The 22,445-nt window shown below is 33.2% G+C and overlaps 1 protein-coding gene across 2 annotated transcripts in view; it reads right to left on the bottom strand.

Annotated features, from left to right (window-relative positions):
* LOC127701177 (transmembrane protein 231-like) overlaps nucleotides 1-19,992 on the bottom strand; it is a 35,695-nt gene extending 15,703 nt beyond the window's left edge. For both annotated transcript variants that reach the window (XM_052205005.1, XM_052205004.1), the window contains exons 1-5: nucleotides 19,847-19,992; nucleotides 18,697-18,863; nucleotides 5,483-5,611; nucleotides 4,615-4,758; nucleotides 2,229-2,310 (exon numbers count right to left, since the gene is read on the bottom strand). In XM_052205005.1, coding sequence (XP_052060965.1) covers nucleotides 2,229-2,310; nucleotides 4,615-4,758; nucleotides 5,483-5,611; nucleotides 18,697-18,863; nucleotides 19,847-19,985 — 661 coding nt within the window. In that variant the 5' untranslated portion in view covers nucleotides 19,986-19,992. The remainder of the gene's footprint in view (nucleotides 1-2,228; nucleotides 2,311-4,614; nucleotides 4,759-5,482; nucleotides 5,612-18,696; nucleotides 18,864-19,846) is intronic.
* Nucleotides 19,993-22,445: the final 2,453 nt, after the last annotated feature.

Raw genomic sequence — 22,445 nt, 5'->3', positions numbered from 1 at the left:
CGTATTAAACGATGTATTTGTTTCTACTTTTTTAGCGTTCAGCAAACGATAACAAACTCCACACAACGTTTACAAAATTTAGGTTAGAAAGAAATGCACCCTTAATAAACCGCTTTCCTCATTTTTTATTTATTCAAATAAAACTACTTTTAATCATGATTCAAAATATAAATTTTATTATTGATGATCAAATTGTTCTTTTTTCTCTCTGTTACGGTAATGTTATAATTATGTGTGCGCCCGAAGCAGAAAGAAAAGAAAAAAAAAACGAAAGTTAAAGTAAAATTATGCGTTCGCAAAGGGTACGTTTTTTGTTTTGTTTTGGTTACGGTGATACTTTTAATAGGTATAAACTATCACCAAAAGTTATGCATATATTTTTTTTGGTTGGAAACCATACATCATGCCAAGGATTTGTATAGTGACAATTCCTTTATCACACTTTTTCTGCATTAGGATATTCAATTAACAATTTTATTACTTTCCCCCTTTTTATGTAAACAACTCAATTCAATATTTTATTTACATCTCACCTTATGTATAAAATTAAACAATACAAAACATTTATTGGAGGCTGTTGTATTAGTATTTAAATTTTGACACCTATAGCATACTTGACCAGGTGAAAGGTAAGAAGGCACCTGTAGTGTGGTTTAGTCGTGTGTTATGTTATTTACCTTGAAATACTGTAGTCTTATGTTGAAATAATTAATATAGTTATATTACACTTCTAAAGTATGCAATTCCATCCAAACCCTTATAAATCTAACTTCAAATTTAAGGAATTACACAAAGTAAATTCAAGTTCACACATTTCCACCCTTCTCTTCCAAACATCTTTTAGCAATCAATTTGTTTATTGCTACCAGCAAAATGCTTGAGTCCAGGAAAATATTCACAACTTAATATTTCTTCAAAAAGGGGTCATTTGAATAGATGTTAAATTTTCAATCGTACTGAGCATGAAAATGTTTACATGTTACATACTTCAGTCTTAGAATACATGAATTATGTATTATTTGTATTTGGCTTTGATCTAGCTTACATTATTTGTGCGTTATCTCTATTGTTTTTACGTTAGTGGTTTCTGTACTTCGTACCAATCTTTTGAGTTAGACTGGTTTTTATAGTTCTTATGTACTGCTGTAAGTCCGCTATCACACGTTTGGAGGGGGGGGGGTATACAAACATATATCCCCCCCCCCCTCCACCGACACATTGTGAATGTGCCAGGATGTACACAAAGAGCTTATGAAGTAATATTGCGTAATAACTATATCTTATCAATCCCCCACGTGGCGTGACACCTGAAGCTTGCAACTTCAAACGAGACCTGAAATTGCGAAACTCAATCACCTGTACCTTTCACCTGTGGCCTATGATGAACTCATGGCATGGCACCCGAGACCCCAACTCTGGATTCCTTATGAAAGTGGGCGGAAAGAAGTGTAGTTTGGGCTTGTTAAAAAATCCTATCTTTACACCTAAGTCCGCGTGTCATTCGAAAAACAGAAAATATTTTTTTAATTATATTGTTGAATAATTCGGCACCACACATACTCATTTTTTATCACTGTCATGCGTTTTGTTGGATAATAATCGAAACTAAATTTGCACTGTACCCATATGTTAATATGAATGAAAGGAACCACTGACGTAGTAGCCTCGTTCTGAGTGACTTCCGGGATGGAAATATGCATATTTGACAGGTCGATAAATCGTTGCATTAAAACCTCATTAAAATACATATTTTAACAAATATTTGACACTTATATTGCTATCGATGTATTTTTGGGGAAAGTTAAGTATAAATAAACATTTTGAAACACAAATTGAAAATCGTGTCATGTCTCCTTTAAACACAAGTTATTGTCTGGAAGTTACAAAAATGCTTATTTTTGGCCCCTTTTTGGCCCTTAATTCCTTAACTGTTGGTACCATAACCCCAAAAAACAGTCCCAACCTTCCTTTTGTGGTATTGAACCGTATGGTAAAATTTCATAGAGATCCATTCACTTAAACTAAAGTTATTGTGCGAAAACCAATGTGTCTTTGGACGAAGACGACGCTGCTGACACCAATGTCATACCAATATACGACCGCAAAAATTTTGCAGTTGTATAAAAAATCAACTGTTTTATATTCTGAAATTATTAAAATAAGGCACTTTTGTGCTTAATATTTAATAAAATATAACAAATTCCTTTTTGACAAATGCTAATATTTACCATTCCTTGCTGTGTATTCTTTAAATATTTTTGAAAATTCATAATCTTTAGCATAAACACTTGTAGAATTAACAACTGGAGTCTGAAAAAAAAAAAAAAGTCAATTTTAAATTTCATATGGCACGCATATCACATTGCTACATTTTTTTGTAATAAAATTTCGTTAAATTTCAATTTTTTTTCAAAAGTTTAAAAATTTTCTTTTAACAAAATCAAATTTACACTTCATCTAACAGTTATTAAAATGTATTCACCTACAGCTGTATTAAAAATACCTCAAAGTTTTTTTTCTAAATCTACCAGTACGAAAATTAAACTAATTACAGGCCATATAACTTTATAAAGGGACAGTTAATACATGTATCTAAGACTTACAAAGGTATTTATCTGAAAAAAGTTTTTTTTATCAAAAAGCTTGCGTCATTTCTTTGTTACACTGCTGGCAGTGTCAAGCTAATGACAATTCATTTGTCACACTGATGGTGGTACCACACTATAAATGAAAGTTCGTTTATTACACTTCTGTAGCTGTAACACTTATGACAGTTGATATTCATGTTCTGGAGTCGGTTTCACAAAAAAACTTACAACCAAGATTGATCATTAGTATACTGAATTGTTCAAGACTTATGATCAATCTTAGTTGTAAGTTTTTTTGTGAAACTGACTTCTGGTTCCCATAGGTTTGTGTGGTTTATGAAAAAACTCAGCTTCCAGTATAGAAGAATGGAATGACAAAGGAGATCCACTACCAAAGATTCAGATATTTGCTGCTTTTAAGTATTTTAAGTTTGAATGTAGTGTTTTCACATTCTTCAACAGGGCAAAATGTGATGAGGGCTCACACTACTTCAGAATCATAGGGAGAAGTGACTTCTCTTTTTGAAACTGATAGGGAGATGTGGTGAGATTTGAAAGAGAAGTGCTCGTTCGCTCGCGGCGCTACAATGTTTTATAAAGGGCCATATATATGTATCTTATTTTCTTTTTATATTGTTCAATTCATATAGATCTGAGTATACAATAAAGTACCAGTTCAAATTCAAAGTTGTTTAAGTTTATCACATCTAATTGCACAATTATATTAGTCCTCTTGTCAGAAACTACCTACTAAATATCTAGCACTAAAAAGATTTTTTTTTATATCAAAAAAGGAAAAGAAAGTATAATATATGAATTACAATTCAATTAAAAAACTATTCTGTTTATCATGTTTATGAAATTCAGTGTTTCTCATTTAAAAGATATATTAATTTAACAAAGTTAAGCTGGGACATAGTATATTTTTATTAGTGTAATAGTCCCAGAGTAAAGCAACTTTAATCAATAAATTTCAACAATGCATATACACGGAAATATATACATTAATCAAGCAGATCTAACCAAAAGTCTGTTAATGTGTGTGGAATGCGTAAATCTTCTGTCCGTTGTGCCATTCGTGCGTCCGTAGTTATTATCGTAAGAATACAGATTTTGGTCATAGCTGGTCCGTTTCCGATGAATCCCGCCTCCGATCCGTAGTTCGTACAAATATTTCAATGGCAGACGAACAATATTTACAAAAATAACCGATATTTGGAAAGGAATATGACGTTTTTAATGCAATAAATGGATTATACATTTACTGAAGGCAACTTTCATCACGTTCTAATGAAGTAACAAACTTATTTTGCCGAAAATTAGAATGATTTGATGTACGCTCTCGAGTAACAAGTACCGGACGTGATTAAAATTGTCTTTATGAAATAACACGCAACAAACTGTAAATTCAATGCTTTAACTTCTTTTCTGAAGAAAATAAATCGTTTAAGTCTTTTAATTTTTTTACCTTTAAATGAAAAATTGATGTTTCCTCGACTTGGTAAAAATTGAAATGACGAAAGCAACTGAAAGCGAGTATGATGAACAACAGGGCGACTAGATTTCGCTTTTGACGGTCAGGCAAAGCGAAGTGACGGACGTGAAAGTGACTTTATCGCCCCAGTAGCCTCTTAGCGTGAGCCCTGAGTGATCTCCAATAACAAGTGGTTATATTTTAAAAGCCACCTAAGTCATATTTCCAATGTGGGCTTTTGCTGATCAACTCTTTCCAGTTCACAGTCAACAGCATTTCAATCTACCACCTTCATTTTGTGTTCTATTCTCAATTCTTTATTTTTGACTGTTGCACAACTAAATCTTTAATTCGATTTATGTTTGAAATGTTCAGAAATAACCTTAAGTAATAAGCTATGGGGACAAATTAAATATGACAAGCCATTCTTGGAAAATAAAGATGAACTCTTCTGGTTTTTAGAAAAGCCTTGTAAGTGAAAGAGTAAGGTAAAGTCTTTACATTTACATATTTTAAATCTAATATAAAATGGATATTTCACATAAAACCTACATTGAATCTGGTATCAGTTCCTCTGTGAGCTAATGGTGTTCTCTGACTCATTTTTAGATCTCCAAAAACTTCATATTTAGATCCGGCTTTGGCAGAATCATGATACATATATGCCATGCATTCCATGGTAAAAGTGGAATACCTCTGAAACATTAAAAAAAAAAAAATTTAATGATCTTTTTTATAGTTTCTCATTGAATAATTATAAAATATTCTAATAATATAATAAAGTAAAACTAAAAAGAAGCACAATACTATCTCTTTTATGAAAGTCCAATGTTCATAATTAGGTTAACAGAAAGTCAACAACAAAAAACAGATTTAACTTATAAAACCTTTTTGTCAAACAAAGATTGTAAATTTACCATTTCTTCAAAGCTTGATACAAATTGGTTCTCTAAAGGATTTTTTTTCTAATTTTTGTTGATTTTACCAAGTGCTACAACAAGTATGTTAAACTTTTAGAATAAGCTGCCATTTTGGTCATTATTTCAGGTATCAGATCATTAAAAGTAACCATCATAAAGATGATGTCGACCAAGTAGAATCCTACAAAATGTAATTTGCCAAGTGGAAATTTTTTAAAAGTCTGCCCTGAACACCAAAAGGCAGTCCTGATAGATAACATGAGATGGCAAATAGCTCAAAATGGCCGTCTGAGCCATTCAAGCTTTTAAATCATATTACTAGTATTAAAAATAGCCCCATAGTAAAAAATACTGTTTTGATTATTTTCAGAAGCCTAAATATTGCTTTAAAAGGCATCAGCTGTACAGTATAGATAGTTGCTAATAAGCACATTCAACTAGTTTTTTCTTCAGTGCCATTTGAAGAATTAAAATATTTTCACAATATTCTGGGAACTTACAAATAACTTGTATTGGAAAATAAGGATCAGTTTAACTCCGGTGACTTTTTCTTTGTCCTGTAGTGGCATTTCCAAATGGAAATCTAATCCATCAGCTTTACCATCTCTATTCCAATCCTCTTCTCTGGACTGAAAATTAGTAAGTTTGTCATTACACATTTACATTTATTTTGTCTTTTTTTCAAAATATCAAAATTTAGATAAATATATCAGTTTTTATGTAAATATCCATATGCATTATTTGATTAATCTGTGAACATGTACGTAACAATCATTTGCACTATTTTTCTTCCTACTTTTTTAAATATCAGCGTGGCAAGGGAGTAGGGCCATCAGGCTCTTATTTTGCCCAAATGTTAGTACTAATTAAAAAGTCGCAGTACAAGTCTTTACATGCGTTCCATGTTGATTAAGTCATAATGTGTTTAAAATTAATATAACAAGAGTGCACACGCTGAAATGTCTCGCCTGTTTTACTGACCTTTGATTTCATGTTGAAAGTCTTAAAGATAAAGGTTTTACTACAAGAATCACATAAACTTAACATTTTTAAAGATCCAAGACAATGAGGTCAAGGTCAGATAAAAACTGTCACACAGACATGTACACCTAACAATTATTCCATAAACCAAATAAAGCTGACCCATTGCTTATGGAAATTGAAAAATAGACCAAAACACATAAACTAAATGTTAACCAATGAACCATGGAAATGAGGTCAAGGTCAGATGATACTGGCTAGACAGACATGTACACCTTACAATCATTCCATTCACCAATTATAGTTGACCTATTGCTATTAGTATTTGAAAAACAGACCAAAACACAAAAAGTTAACATTAAATGAACCTTGAAAATGAGGTCATAGTCAGATGACACAGGCTAGACAGACGTACACCTTACAATCATTCCATAAATCAAATATAGTTGACCTATTGTTTATAGTCCTTGAAAAACATACACCTTACAATCATTCCATAAATCAAATATAGTTGACCTATTGCTTATAGTCCTTGAAAAACAGACTAAAACACAAAAACTTAACATCGACCAATGAACCATTAAAATGAGGTCAAGGTCAGATGACACCAGCTAGACAGACATGTTCACCTTACAATCATTCCATAGACTAAATATAGTTGACCTATTGCTTACAGTACTTGAAAAACAGACCAAAACACAAAAATTTTACATCGACCAATGAACCATTAAAATGAGGTCAAGATCACATGACACCAGCTAGACAGACATGTACACCTTACAATCATTCCATAGACCAAATATAGTTCACCTATTGCTTACAGTACTTGAAAAACAGACCAAAACACAAAAATTTAACAATGACCAATGAACCATGAAAATGAGGTCAAGGTCAGATGAAACCTGCCAGTCTGACATGTATCCCTTACAATCATTCCATACACCACATATAGTTGGCCTGCTGCTTGTAATATCTGAGTAACGGACCTAATCATGTAACTTTAACCTTGATCACTGATCCATGAATTGAGGTCAAGGTCAGGTTAACCCTGTCTGACGGACATGTAGACATTGCAAGGAACCCATATACCAAATATAGTTATCCTATTACTCATAATAAGTGAGAAATTCACATGACAAAGTAATTTTTTTTCAAGCTGTCACTGAACCATGAAAATGAGGTCAAGACATTGGGCATATGACAGACGGAAACTTCGTAACATAAGGTATCTGCATACAAGCTTAAGGTATAAAGCATCCAGGTCTTCTACCTTCTGAAATATAAAGCTTTATACAAATAGTTTACACCGCCGCCGCTGGATGGTAATACCTATGTCTCGCATACTGCGACGAAAGGCGAGACAAAATTAAAAAGTCGCAGTACAAGTCTTTACATGTGTTTCATCTTAGTTAAGTCACAATGTGTTTAAAATATAAAAACAAGTTTCATATTTAAAGAGTTACCATGGAAACAAAACATTAACATATTTGCATGTTTTGTTAAATTCCTTGATTTCCCTTGTTTTATTTTGGATTGGAAAAAGTTTATGCAAGTAGCTAGATTAAAACTTCTCTAAGATGACTTTGTTGTTACTTGGCTGGGCATGATGCTTCCACAAAGGAAATATGGATCGAAAACTCCATAAAGTAAGCCATTTTCTATATTTCATGAAAGAGGCATAAAAACATCAAAAATTCTGTAATTCATTTATATATTTTTTTCCTTTTGCATTTCCAAACATAATGTGCAAATTGGAAATAATTCTCAAATATAAATAGGAAGATGTGGTATGAGTGCCAATGAGACAACTATCCATCCAAGTCACAATGTGTAATAAAATGTTCCGCTGGGCGCAGCTTGATACGACCTCAGAGGTCGAACCATGAACAGTTGGGGCAAGTATGGACACAACATTCAAGCTTGATACAGCATTGAATTTGGATTGTGATTAAATATTTGACACAGCATAGGTTTCTGACACAGAATAAATGTGGTCTAAGAACTTAAATTTTTTTAATTTACCTATTCAAACCATATCATTATTATTTGCTTTTATATATAAATCAGAAATAACCAATTTAAAATGGAAAATTTTAAAGAAAATAAATGTGGATAGTGTCCACATGTGGACACAGATGATGCCCCCGCTTGCATAATGTTTGGTTAGGGCAAACTAAAGTAACAGAATGGAAACTAAAAATTTTGCAATCTTTCGATTTATAAAGGGCATACCTCAATAATGGTTAGAGTGACACTACCCAAATTCAACTTGATCTGTGTTTTATCAGTGGAAGTCAAAATTAAACATTGCATTGTATAAAGCATTGATTGTAGTTGATTCAACTATAATCATGGACAAAGGAAGATAACTCCAATTTTAATATAAATTACTTGATATTGTTTTGTGGTAATAAGCATTGTGTATAAGTTTCATAACATTTGGTTGAGGCAAACTTGAGTTAGAGAACGGAAACTAAAAATTTTGCAATTTTTACATTTATAAAGGGGCATAACTCTAGAACAGTTAAAGTGACGCCACCAAAATTCAGACTTGATCTGTGTTTTGTGGTAATAAGCACTGTGTTAAAGTTTCATAACATTTGGTTGAGGCAAACTTAAGTTAGAGAACGGAAACTAAAAATTTTCCAATTATTCCATTTATAAAGGGGCATAACTCTAGAACGGTTACAGTGACGCCACCAAAATTCAAACTTGATCTGTGTTTTGTGGTAATAAGCATTGTGTATAAGTTTCATAACATTTGGTTGAGGCAAACTTAAGTTAGAGAACGGAAACTAAAAATTTTGCAATTTTTCCATTTATAAAGGGGCATAACTCTAGAACGGTTAAAGTGACTCCACCAAAATTCAAACTTGATCTGTGTTTTGTGGTAATAAGCACTGTGTATAAGTTTCATAACATTTGGTTGAGGCAAACTTAAGTTAGAGAACGGAAGCTAAAAATTTTCCAATTATTCCATTTATAAAGGGGCATAACTCTAGAACGGTTACAATCACGCCACCAAAATTCAAACTTGATCTGTGTTTTGTGGTAATAAGCATTGTGTATAAGTTTCATAACATTTGGTTGAGGCAAACTTAAGTTAGAGAACGGAAACTAAAAATTTTGCAATTTTTCCATTTATAAAGGGGCATAACTCTAGAACGGTTAAAATGACGCCACCAAAATTCAAACTTGATCTGTGTTTTGTGGTAATTAGCACTGTGTATAAGTTTCATAACATTTGGTTGAGGCAAACTTAAGTTAGAGAACGGAAACTAAAAATTTTGCAATTATTCCATTTTTAAAGGGGCATAACTCTAGAACGGTTACAGTCACGCCACCAAAATTCAAACTTGATCTGTGTTTTGTGGTAATAAGCATTATGTATAAGTTTCATAACATTTGGTTGAGGCAAACTCAAGTTAGAGAACGGAAACCAATTTTGGGACGTACGGACGGACGTACGTACGTACGTATGTACGTTCGTACGTACAGACGGACAAGGGTAAAACTTAATGCCCCCACCGCTACGGCGGGGGCATAAAAAAAAGGAAACCCCCCCCCTAATTTTTTGAACCCCCTTATGATTCATCACCCCCAAACTCAATCCCAGTCTTCCCTTTGTGGTATGGTACCTTTCAGTACAATTTCAGAGAGATCCATACACTTGAACACAAGTTATTGTCTGGAAACTAGAAAAATGCTTGTTTTTTGGCCCCAAATTCCTAAACATTTAGGGCAATTACCCCCAAACTCAAACCCATCTTTCCCTTTGTGATATGGAACCTTGTAGTACAATTTCATAAAGATCCATACACTTACACACAAGTTATTGTCCTGAAACAAGAAAAATGCTTGTTTTTTTCCCCTAATTCCTAAAATTTTGAGGCAATTACCCCCAAAATCAATCCCAGCCTTCCCTTTGTGGTATGGTACCTTGCAGTACAAATTCAGAGTGATCCATACACTTGAAAACAAGTTATTGTCTGGAAACTAGAAAAATGCTTATTTTTGGCCCCTAATTCCTAAACTTTTTGGGCAATTACCCCCAAACTCAATTCCAGCTTTCCATTTGTGATATGGAACCTTGTAGTACAATTTCAAAAAAGATCCATACACTTTCACACAAGTTATTGTCATGAAACTAGAAAAATGCTTGTTTTTTGCCCCTTTTTTGGCCCCTAATTCCTAACATTTTGAGGCAATTACCCCCAAAATCAATCCCAGCATTCCCTTTGTGATATGGTACCTCGCAGTATAATGTCAGAGATCCATACACTCGAACACAAGTTATTGTCTCGAATTTAGAAAAATGCTTGTTTTTTGCCCCTTTTTTTACCCCTTATTCCTAAACGTTTACCGCAATTACCCCCCAACTCAATTCCAGCTTTCCCTTTGTGATATGGAACCTTGTAGTACAATTTCAGAAAGATCCATACACTTACACACAAGTTATTGTCATGAACTTTGAAACTAGAAAAATGCTTGTTTTTTGCCCCTTTTTTGGCCCCTAATTCCTAAAATTTTGATGCAATTACCCCCAAAATCAATCCCAGCATTCCCTTTGTGATATGGAACCTTGTGGTACAATGTCAGAGAGATCCATACACTAACACACAAGTTATGTCTGGAAGTTACAAAAATGCTTATTTTTGGCCCCTAATTCCTTAACTGTTGGTACCATAACCCCCAAAATCAATCACAACCTTCCTTTTGTGGTATTGAACCTTATGGTAAAATTTCAAAGAGATCCATTCACTTAAACTAAAGTTAGAGTGCGAAAACTAATGTGTCTTCGGACGACGAAGACGCCAACGTCATACCAATATACGACCACAAAAATGTGTTTGCGGTCGTATAAAAACAGATCATTTTTGTATACTGTAAAGGTTATATTTTGATTAAGAAGTAAAACTCAACCTCAATGTTAATAAAATGCTCCACTGGGCGCAGCTTGATATGACCACAGAGGTCGAACCATGAACAGTTGGGGCAAGTATGGACACAACATTCAAGCTTGATACAGCACTGAATTTGGATTGTGATTAAATATTTGACACAGCATAGGTTTCTGACACAGAATGAATGTGGTCTAAGAATTTAAAGATTTTTAATTTACCTATTCAAACCATATCATTATTATTTGCTTTTATATATAAATCAGAAAAAACCAATCTAAAATGGAAAATTAAAAAAAAAAAAATAGGAAAAAAAGGGAAAAAAAATCCCCCCCCCCAATTTTTTGAACCCCCTTATGGTTCATCACCCCCAAACTCAATTCCAGCTTTCCCTTTGTGACATGGAACCTTGTAGTACAATTTCATAAAGATCCATACACTTACACACAAGTTATTGTCCTGAAACTAGAAAAATGCTTGTTTTTTGCCCCTTTTTGGCCCCTAATTCCTAAAATTTTGATGCAATTACCCCCAAAATCAATCCCAGCCTTCCCTTTGTGGTATGGTACCTTGCAGTACAATTTCAGAGAGATCCATACACTTGAACACAAGTTATTATCTGGAAACTAGAAAAATGCTTATTTTTGGCCCCTTATTCCTAAACGTTTTGGGCAATTACCCCCAAACTCAAACCCAGCTTTTCCTTTGTGATATGGAACCTAGTAGTACAATTTCAGAAAGATCCATACACTAACACATAAGTTATTGTCATGAAACTAGAAAAATGCTTGTTTTTTGCCCCTTTTTTGGCCCCTAATTCCTAAAATTATGAGGCAATTAACCCCAAAATCAATCCCAGCATTCCCTTTAAAATTTGTGATATGGAACCTTGTGGTACAATGTCAGAGAGATCCATACACTAACACACAAGTTATGTCTGGGAGTTACAAAAATGTTTATTTTTGGCCCCTTATTCCTTAACTGTTGGTACCATAACCCCCAAAATCAATCCCAACCTTCCTTTTGTGGTATTGAACCTTATGGTAAAAATTCAAAGAGATCCATTCACTTATTAAAAGTTAGAGTGCGAAAACCAATGTGTCTTTGGACAACGACGCCAACGTCATATCAAAATACAACTGCAAATTTTTGCGGTCGTTTAAAAAGGAAAAAAAAATCCCTCCCCCCCCCAATTTTTTGAACCCCCTTATGATTCATCACCCCCAAACTCAATCCCAGCCTTCCCTTTGTGGTATGGTACCTTGCAGTACAATTTCAGAGAGATCCATACACTTGAACACAAGTTATTGTCTGGAAACTAGAAAAATGCTTGTTTTTTGGCCCCTTTTTGGCCCCAAATTCCTAAACGTTTACGGAAATTACCCCCAAACTCAATTCCAGCTTTCCCTTTGTGACATGGAACCTTGTAGTACAATTTCATAAAGATCCATACACTTACACACAAGTTATTGTCCTGAAACTAGAAAAATGCTTGTTTTTTGCCCCTTTTTGGCCCCTTATTCCTAAAATTTTGATGCAATTACCCCCAAAATCAATCCCAGCCTTCCCTTTGTGGTATGATACCTTGCAGTACAATTTCAGAGAGATCCATACACTTGAACACAAGTTATTGTCTGGAAACTAGAAAAATGCTTATTTTTGGCCCCTTTTTGGCCCCTTATTCCTAAACGTTTTGGGCAATTACCCCCAAACTCAAACCCAGCTTTTCCTTTGTGATATGGAACCTAGTAGTACAATTTCAGAAAGATCCATACACTTACACATAAGTTATTGTCATGAAACTAGAAAAATGCTTGTTTTTTGCCCCTTTTTTGGCCCCTAATTCCTAAAATTTTGAGGCAATTACCCCCAAAATCAATCCCAGCATTCCCTTTAAAATTTGTGATATGGAACCTTGTGGTACAATGTCAGAGAGATCCATACACTAACACACAAGTTATGTCTGGGAGTTACAAAAATGTTTATTTTTGGCCCCTTATTCCTTAACTGTTGGTACCATAACCCCCAAAATCAATCCCAACCTTCCTTTTGTGGTATTGAACCTTATGGTAAAATTTCAAAGAGATCCATTCACTTATTAAAAGTTAGAGTGCGAAAACCAATGTGTCTTTGGACAATGACGACGACGACAACGTCATACCAAAATACAACTGCAAAATTTTTTGCGGTCGTATAAAAAGGAAAAAAAAATCCCTCCCCCCCCCAATTTTTTGAACCCCCTTATGATTCATCACCCCCAAACTCAATCCCAGCCTTCCCTTTGTGGTATGGTACCTTGCAGTACAATTTCAGAGAGATCCATACACTTGAACACAAGTTATTGTCTATAAAACTAGAAAAATGCTTGTTTTTTGGCCCCAAATTCCTCAACGTTTAGGGCAATTACCCCCAAACTCAAACCCATCTTTCTTTTTGTGATATGGAACCATGTAGTACAATTTCATAAAGATCCATACACTTACACACAAGTTATTGTCCTGAAACTAGAAACATGCTTGTTTTAGCCCCTTTTTTGCCCCTAATTCCTAAAATTTTGAGGCAATTACCCCCAAAATCAATCCCAGCCTTCCCTTTGTGGTATGGTACCTTGGAGTACAATTTCAGAAAGATCCATACACTTGAGCACAAGTTATTGTCTGGAAACTAGAAAAATGCTTATTTTTGGCCCATTTTTGGCCCCTTATTCCTAAACATTTTGGGCAATTACCCCCAAACTCAATTACAGCTTTCCTTTGTGATATGGAACCTTGTAGTACAATTTGAGAAAGATCTTTACACTTACACACAAGTTATTGTCATGAAACTAGAAAAATGCTTGTTTTTTGCCCCCTTAAATTCCTAAAATTTTGAGGCAATTACCCCCAAAATCAATCCCAGCATTCCCTTTGTGATATGGAACCTTGTGGTACAATGTCAGAGAGATCCATGCACTAACACACAAGCTATGTCTGGAAGTTACAAAAATGCTTATTTTTGGCCCCTAATTCCTTTACTGTTGGTACCATAACCCCCAAAATCAATCCCAACCTTCCTTTTGTGGTATTGAACCTAATGGTAAAATTTCATAGAGATCCATTCACTTAAACTAAAGTTAGAGTGCGAAAACCAATATGTCTTCGAACGACGACGACTACGCCAACGTTATACCAATATAAGACTGTAAAATTTTTTTGCGGTCGTATAAAAAGTAAACAATTATAGGTCAAAGTACAGCCTTCAACACGGAGCCTTGGCTCACACCGAACAGCAAGCTATAAAGGGCCCCAAAAAGACTAGTGTAAAACAATTCAAACAGGAAAACCAACGGTCTAATCTATATAAAAAACGAGAAACGAGAAACACTTATGAACTACACCAACAAACGACAACCACTGAACAACAGGGCTGAGGCTCCTTACTAAGGACAGGTGCATAAAAATGCAGCGGGTTTAAACAGGTGCCAACCTTTACCCTAACCGGAAACAGTGGTATAACATGTACATTACAACGTAAAAAAACACACAATAAAATAATAATTGAAATGGCTTAACTCGATCAAAAAGACAATACACAAAAACAAGTAAATTTACTCTGAACGAATAAGTTTGATCTATGACACAATATATATAAATAAAAAAGATGTATCAATGTCAAAAAGACAACTTTATCCTAAGACAAAATGGCGTTAAATAAAGTAACGTACACAGGTAAATTTAAATATAATAATCAAAACTTTATTTTCTTGAACAAAAAACGTGCCATAATTTCCCTACTCCTTTATTAGTAACCCAGAATGTGTAAATTGAAATATAGCTCAATCACTTTCTTGTTTTTAATACCCTAAGGGCCTTGTTATTGTGTGTGGAAGACATGTTTAGGTTTATATTTCCCATTTCTTGTTCTTAATACCTATGTTATTGAGTGTGAAATACATTTGATTGATTGGTGATTAACACCACTTTTTAGCACTGTTAGCTATTTTTGTGGCTGCCCATATTTATTGGTGGAGGAAGCCTTGTAAATTAAGAGTGGAGTCTAATGTACATGCAACATACTGGACTCAACCTCACAACCTCAGTGTTAACAAGCTAGTGATACAGGGACTACTTAAGACCACTCAGCCACCGAGGCCCCAGGAATATGTTTGAATGTGCAAGTTTTTAAAACCCTGTTATTGAGTGGAATACATGTTTTAATACCCTGTTATTGTGAAAGGAATACATTTTTTTAATATCCCTGTTATTTTTAGTGGAATGCATGTTTTATTAGCCTTATTATTGTGTGTTGAATAGTCTCATGTTTCATGGTATATATATTCATTATAAGAATTTGTTATTCAGATCTGCCATTTTCAATGATTTGCAAACCTTATGCATGATGTAATCATGACCATAAAATAAGTAGTTAAGACAGAATTTGAAGAAGTTTAATTATAGAAAGTGATTTGGATATTGGCTATTATAACAAAAAGAAAATTCTATTGACAAAATGAAAATTTTAGAGAATGTCAAAGAATGGCCTAATGAAAACAACACAGGCCAGATAAATTCGATTAAGTGAATCAAGTGACCTTGACATGATTGACTCCTATAAATGTATAATAAAATGCTTCGCTGGGCGCAGCTTGATACGACCGCAGAGGTCGAACCCTGAACAGTTGGGGCAAGTATGGACACAACATTCAAGCTTGATACAGCTCTGAATTTGGATTGTGATTAAATACTTGACACAGCATAGGTTTCTGACACAGAAAGAATGTGGTCTAATAAGAACTTGAATTTTTTTAATTTACCTATTATGGTCCAATGTCCAAAATCAAAATACATGGTTAGATTCAGCATATCAAAGAACCCCATATATTCAATTTTTGTTGAAATCAAACAAAAGTTTAATTTTGGACCCCAACTTGGACAAACTTGAAAACTGGTCCCATAATCAAAAATCTAAACACATGTTTAGATTCAGCATATCAAAGTACCCGAAGAATTCAATTTTTGTTAAAATCAAACTAAGTTTAATTTTGGACCCTTTGGACCTTAATGTAGACAAATTTAAAAAACGGGACCCAAAATTAAAAATCTAAAAACACGGTTAGATTTGGCATATCAAAGAACCCCAATAATTCAATTTTTGATGAAATCAAACAAAGTTTAATTTTGGACCCTTTTGACCTCAATATGAACCAATTTGATAGCGGGATCCACAAATAAAAAGTCTAAATACATGGTTAGATTCAGCATATCAAAGAACCCCATATATTCAATTTTTGTTGAAATCAAACAAAGTTTAATTTTGGACCCCAATTTGGACCAACTTGAAAACTGGGCCAAAAATCAAAAATCTAAATACATGTTTAGATTCAGCATATCAAAGAACCCTTTATATTCAATTTTTGTTAAAATCAAGCAAAGTTTAATTTTGGACCCTTTGGACCTTAATGTAGACAAATTTGAAAACTGGACCCAAAATTAAAAATCTAAATACACGGTTAGATTCGGCATAACAAATAAATAAATGTGGTCAAAGATTTTACAAATCTAATGCGCCATACTATGCAATTAAAGATTACTTCTTGAAATTTTTCAATATTTGAAATTTGATAAAAAAACAATATTTGAAGAATAATTCTTTTTAATTTCTGATATCTGAAATGAGAAAAAATTGACCCCCCACAATTTCTTTTTACCCCCACCCCCCTTTTTCCCCCAAAAAAATTCTTTCCCTCAAGATATGGTCATAATCTCAATCAAATTTCCAATGGAGTTTGCAACCATAATTACCCATTTAAATTTACCATAGTGCTAACTTAATCTATTTTATAATAGAATTTAAAATATAGTGTCAAATCTTTCATATGGATTTTTTTGTAAAAAAAAAGATGCAACATTTGCAGATATTTTCACTGGTCTTCCTTTATAAATATGCATTTCTTTAAACATAATTTAAAAGCAGTGTAAGGGAAGTAACCAAAACATTGTATTTGGATTACCTCCCTTACACTGTTTTAAATTATCTTAATTGTTTATTAACCATTACTTTATACATAATTTAAAAGCAGTGTAAGGGAGATAATTTCAATGATGTATTTGATTTATCTCCCTTACACTGCTTTAAATTATGTTTTGTACTAAAGTATTTGTCCATTAACCAGGACAACCTTGTTTTTCCCCCTTTTTTGCCTCTAATTCCTAAACGGTTTGAGCCATAACCCCCCAAAGCAAATCCTAACCATCCCTTTGTGGTATGGAAACTTGTAGTATAATTTCAGAGAGATCCATACACCGTTCCACAGTTATTGTCTGGAAACTAGAAAATGCTTATTTTTGGCCCCTCTTTAGCCCCTAATTCCTTAACTGTTGGTACCATAACCCCCAAAATCAATCCCCACCTTCCTTTTGTGGTATTGAACCTTATGGTAAAATTTCAAAGAGATCCATTCACTAAACTAAAGTTAGAGTGCGAAAACCAATGTGTCTTCCGACGACGACGACAATGACGCCGGAGACGCCAACGTCATACCAATATACGACCGCAAAAAATTTTTGCGGTCATATAAAAATTAAACAACTTGATTTTTTGTCGAGCCTTTGACTTTTGTTGAAAAAGCGAGACATAGCGATCCTACATTCCGTCGGCGGCGGCGTCGACCACAAATATTCACTCTGTGGTTAAAGTTTTTGAATTTTAATAACTTTCTTAAACTATCCTGGATTTCTACCAAACTTGGACAGAAGCTTGTTTATGATCATAAGATAATATCAAAAAGTAAATTTTGTAAAAAAAAAAATCTATTTCTTTCCGTATTTTACTTATAAATGGACTTAATTTTTCCTGCCGGGAAACATTACATTCACTCTGTGGTTAAAGTTTTTGAAATTTTAATAACTTTCTTAAACTATTCTGGCTATCAAAAGATAGTATAGAGAGGAATATTTTTATTAATTTTTTTCCTCATTTTTGATGAGCCTGCGATTAACAGCAAAAGTAGGCGAGACACTGGGTTCCGCGGAACCCTTACGAATTTTTTTTAAAATTAAGAACGATTTGTGGAAAGCAACACTTTAAAATCAAATTTTAATAAATTCCTCAGGAATAGATTTTGAGAAACAAAATAAAAACAAGAGGTTTCAAGTAAATCATTAATTTTGAATGGGAATGCATTCATCTACAAGGATTTTAAGGTTGATCTAATTATGCTAATGGCAGGAAATCACTGTTTTGTTAATTTTATTACCTGTAAAAGTTTTTTCTTTTGATGGATATTAGTTTCATTAGTTGAAATAACTTCACATACTATAGTGTCTTATCATGCACACGTGTATTACATATAATTAAATAAATAGTTGATAACGGCTTTACTATGACATGTATTATGTACATGTAATGTATCCTAAACTTCCTAATTTTGTTCATAGTTTTGTCCCAACTTGAAAATGAATATAAATTTAAGTCTTAGTTCAAAATTCAAATTTCTGTGAAGAATAAGGACAAATAAGGTTCTTATTGGTTCTTATTTAACAGTTTTGCCTATATAATAAAGGATCTACTATACTGCCTGCATGAGTGAAATGATGAATTCACCCTTATAGCATTATTATCTTGTAACCTTACTGTCCTAGAAATTGTACACAGCATAAGTGATCAGCAATACAAGATCTTCAAAAGATAGTATCATGAGTATAGAGAGGAATATTTTTATTTTTTTTCCCTCATTTTTGTTGAGCGAGCGATTAACAGCAAAAGCAGGCGAGACATCCTTACAAATTTTTTAACCTAAGAAACCCCTTCCCAATATATCCCTGTATTCTGTATTGCCTTGTTAGTTGTCTTACTTGAATCAGTGGTACTCGTAGATTTTGTTGTTGAAGTTGGTTATATCTTTGGTAAGTACTATAGGTAATAAAATCTCCTTCATTTTCAAGCTCTAAAACCAGGAGTAGCTGCCTCTTAAACTCTATGTCAGGCATTTCCTCATAAAAACCCTCCTTTAACCAAAATCCTGAAAATATACATGAAAATAAGCTAAAAGGTCAACAATGTCCATATGATATGGACTAGGAGTCTTGTATTATTCATAATTAATTGGCACATCAATTTAGTGAGAAAAGTAGAAGTATAAAACAGAAGTTGGTGCATAGTTATCCTTATACATGTTATAAGGCCTACATGCATAACATATATTATTAAACAACTGTAAATTTTCTGTTTTCTCATTGGCTAAAAGCATAGGAAATCCTCTTTGATAAAACATTATAGTCACCGTGGCCAAAATCATGAGAGGTTAATACAATATTTGGAACAGCTTCGTGTTGAAGGCCTCACTGTGACTTTGAGATGAAGATCGGCAATGAAAGTGGTGTTCCTTTGCTTTTTGTGTGCTTTTTTACTGTGCATGTACTGATTTTGTGTCATGACTCATGGAAGGATACCTCATATCCTTTGTTTTTCTATTAATGTACTTCTTACTGCAAACTGATTTTAGGTAAATATCAAAATCATAAGACAAGTTTTAAGCAACTTCAAAATATGAACAGTTTAACATTAAGGTTCATGTGGACCCTTTGGCTAAAATGGCTGCATTTTCACCTCAAAATTTACTCTGAGTACTGTGCATCTGGAAAAGTTTTCAAAACATAGCATGCCCTAGATTAATAAAATTCAAATGCATTGTATGGTTTAGAAAATTTAAAACTTAAATCATATGTCCAACAGCTAAGAGCTAGCCTATTTCATTATCATGATAATGTCAAAAATATGATATTTTCCCCCATGAAAGCCCTCAAAGGTGATGTAAATTTTCTACAAATTGAAAGTGTTTGTTCAAGCCACGTGACAATTTCCGTTCAAATGTTAGTCACAATATTTTTTTTTTGTCAATATACACGAAACCATATTTCTTTGTCAACGTGCTTCAACTTGATATATATATGATACCGGTGAAAAATTCTGGGTTTTTTTTTATTTTCCTTGCATCCCACTTACCATAACTCCTATAAACAACGAACAGTGGCGGAATAACTGTAACAAACAACACCACAATTAATATTATAGATGCCTTTGAACAGATGTGAGTTTTGTAACGTCGAAGTTCTGGATGAGAAAATACTTCGTACACAGCCATTTTCAAACAAAACAGGAACGAAGTGAATGATTGCTTATAACATAAATAAATAAAGAAAACAAACAATATGAGTTATTTTTCGGTTATTCGTCACGATTGATTCGAATTAATTTTGTAACATGAGAAAATTGGTGAATTTGTATTTAAAAAATGTTTTATAGACAGTTACGCCCCTTTATCCTCTTAGCTGCGAAAAAAGAAAAGCATTACGTGAACCTATTTTCTATTTTCTTCCACCTTTTGGACCTGGGACATAATATATTAGTATAGTAAATAGTCCCAGTTTTAACATAGGACATTTGAAACCAATTAAAATTTGTGACAACAAATATCTATATTTTGCAACAACAAGCAAAAATGAATCATATTTTAATATAATCAAGAAATGTTGACAACATAAGAGCCTCTTTCAGTAAGTAACGACAGAAACATGTCTTCTTCTTTAGTTTGTATACCCCAAAGTAGATAAATGTTCTTGAGTACAAATGTATAGTCACATTCGGGGATAATTTATCAATTAGTATTTACACAAAAATTAACGATATTTAAAATTTGGGCCTAAGAAATTAAGTACACCCTTGACTGATGTCTCTGAGTTTATAATCAATGTTCTTCCACAATGCAGGGAGAAGAACAGTTTTCTTGAGCAGTCCTCTATTTTAGTGAGAATATTGTCGCTGCATGATAATATATTCTGTTTTATCAAAACACTTGGGTCCAAAATCAATTGGGTTAATAGACAAATATCTCCGGCTAGCCTCTTCCATAAACACGTATTTGGATTACTTATGATGTTTATAGTTGATTTTAATTCCTCTATATATGTCTTTCTGTATTTAAATAGAGCGTTGCATTTCAAAATAAAATGTTTAATTTCTTCATCTCCATATTTGCAAAGTGGTCAGACAGCTTTGACTTCGTGTTGATTGAATTAACTTCTGTTGAACTGGAGTAAAGCATAATTATGTGCCTATGATTAGACGAGTTTTTATACCACCACGGTGGACATCTTTAATATTACTTTCAATTGAGGATCACAATTTGTGAATAGTTCCAATCTTCAAACTTGACAGATCGCAGTATGACAGGGTAGATTTATTTTGACAGTCAAATGATAATTTACGTGTCCAAAATTTGTCAATTGTTAATTTCACATTCTTTTTCCACGACAACTTACACGGCGTGTTTTTAAAAAAAATATTTTTCATCATTTCTGCAATACTAGGAAGCTCATATTGCACTAGAAGCTTATCTACATAGGTACACAAACTGTCAGAAATTTCTGATTTTGTTGACATCTGTCTATGTAGTGATTTTAAATTAAGTTTTCACTTCTAATGATACCGCCTGAAAGGTTCAGTTGTCTAATATGGAGCTCGGCTGTGGCTGGTCTGACACCAAGAAGTAGATAAGTAATACCTTTAACTGATCTATTAGGTAAACACTGAATTTTTCAAAGAAAATCAAGATAAAATTTTTCTAGAGCATCAAAGTGATATTGCTTTACATACCCAACTATATCAGTCCTATTCCGGACCGATAACTCTGTCGATAAATATTGGCGGGTATACAATGTTGAAATGTACGCAATGACATATTTTTGTACACAAGTTAAGATTTCAATATTGATTTTTGTTAATGCCTGGATTTGCTTAAAACATTTTTATTTTTTAACGATAACAAATATTTGTATTCAATCTTTTCCTGATATATAAATACCTAAGTAGCCCAGGTCGCATACTTAGGGACCCCTGTATTTTCAACAGCCTCACTTGACCAGGGAAAAAATCAAATAGTTTTACATACATATATTTAGATACCCAATACAATTGATTTTACCTGATAAGCACACGTGGTAAGTAATAATGTAGTTAGAAGCATGATATATGTGGTAATTTACTTATATACATAATATGCACAGACATAGATTCAAATATCGATTACAGTAAAAATATTAGTTTTCTTCTGTAAAAATAACACATTGTTCACTAAGTTCTTCCTAAGATACAATAAGATTATTATATATGGAATCGAACACACCTTTAGTTTAAAACCGTAAAACTAAGTACATCTTCTTATATTTTTTCGATAAAGAGTTCAACTTTTGCTCTACATATATACTGAGATTTAGCCAAATTTTTTCCCAATTTATATACTCGCTATACAAATTTTCCCATTTTGTTTGACAAGTTTTCAGAAATTTTGATTTTGTGGCTCTTTAAAGTGCGTTGAAAATATGTGTTTTTTTTTTTTAAATCTGCATGAATGTTTGTGGTATGGAACTTTTAATTCGCGAGTATTCCGAAATACAATTACCTTTATCTATTAGTTGTTGATATATTTCATTGCACGATTTAAAATCTTTGGTGTATTATCGTTCCATATATCACCAATAGTTTTTATTCGACTTTTTGAAAAAGAAGAATAAAATAAAGATCTGCCCTGAAATAAAATATTTGA

Source organism: Mytilus californianus, unplaced genomic scaffold, assembly GCF_021869535.1.
Source record: "Mytilus californianus isolate M0D057914Y unplaced genomic scaffold, xbMytCali1.0.p SCAF_5, whole genome shotgun sequence".
Classification (NCBI taxonomy): domain Eukaryota; kingdom Metazoa; phylum Mollusca; class Bivalvia; order Mytilida; family Mytilidae; genus Mytilus; species Mytilus californianus.
This window is presented reverse-complemented; position numbering and strand designations above follow the sequence as displayed.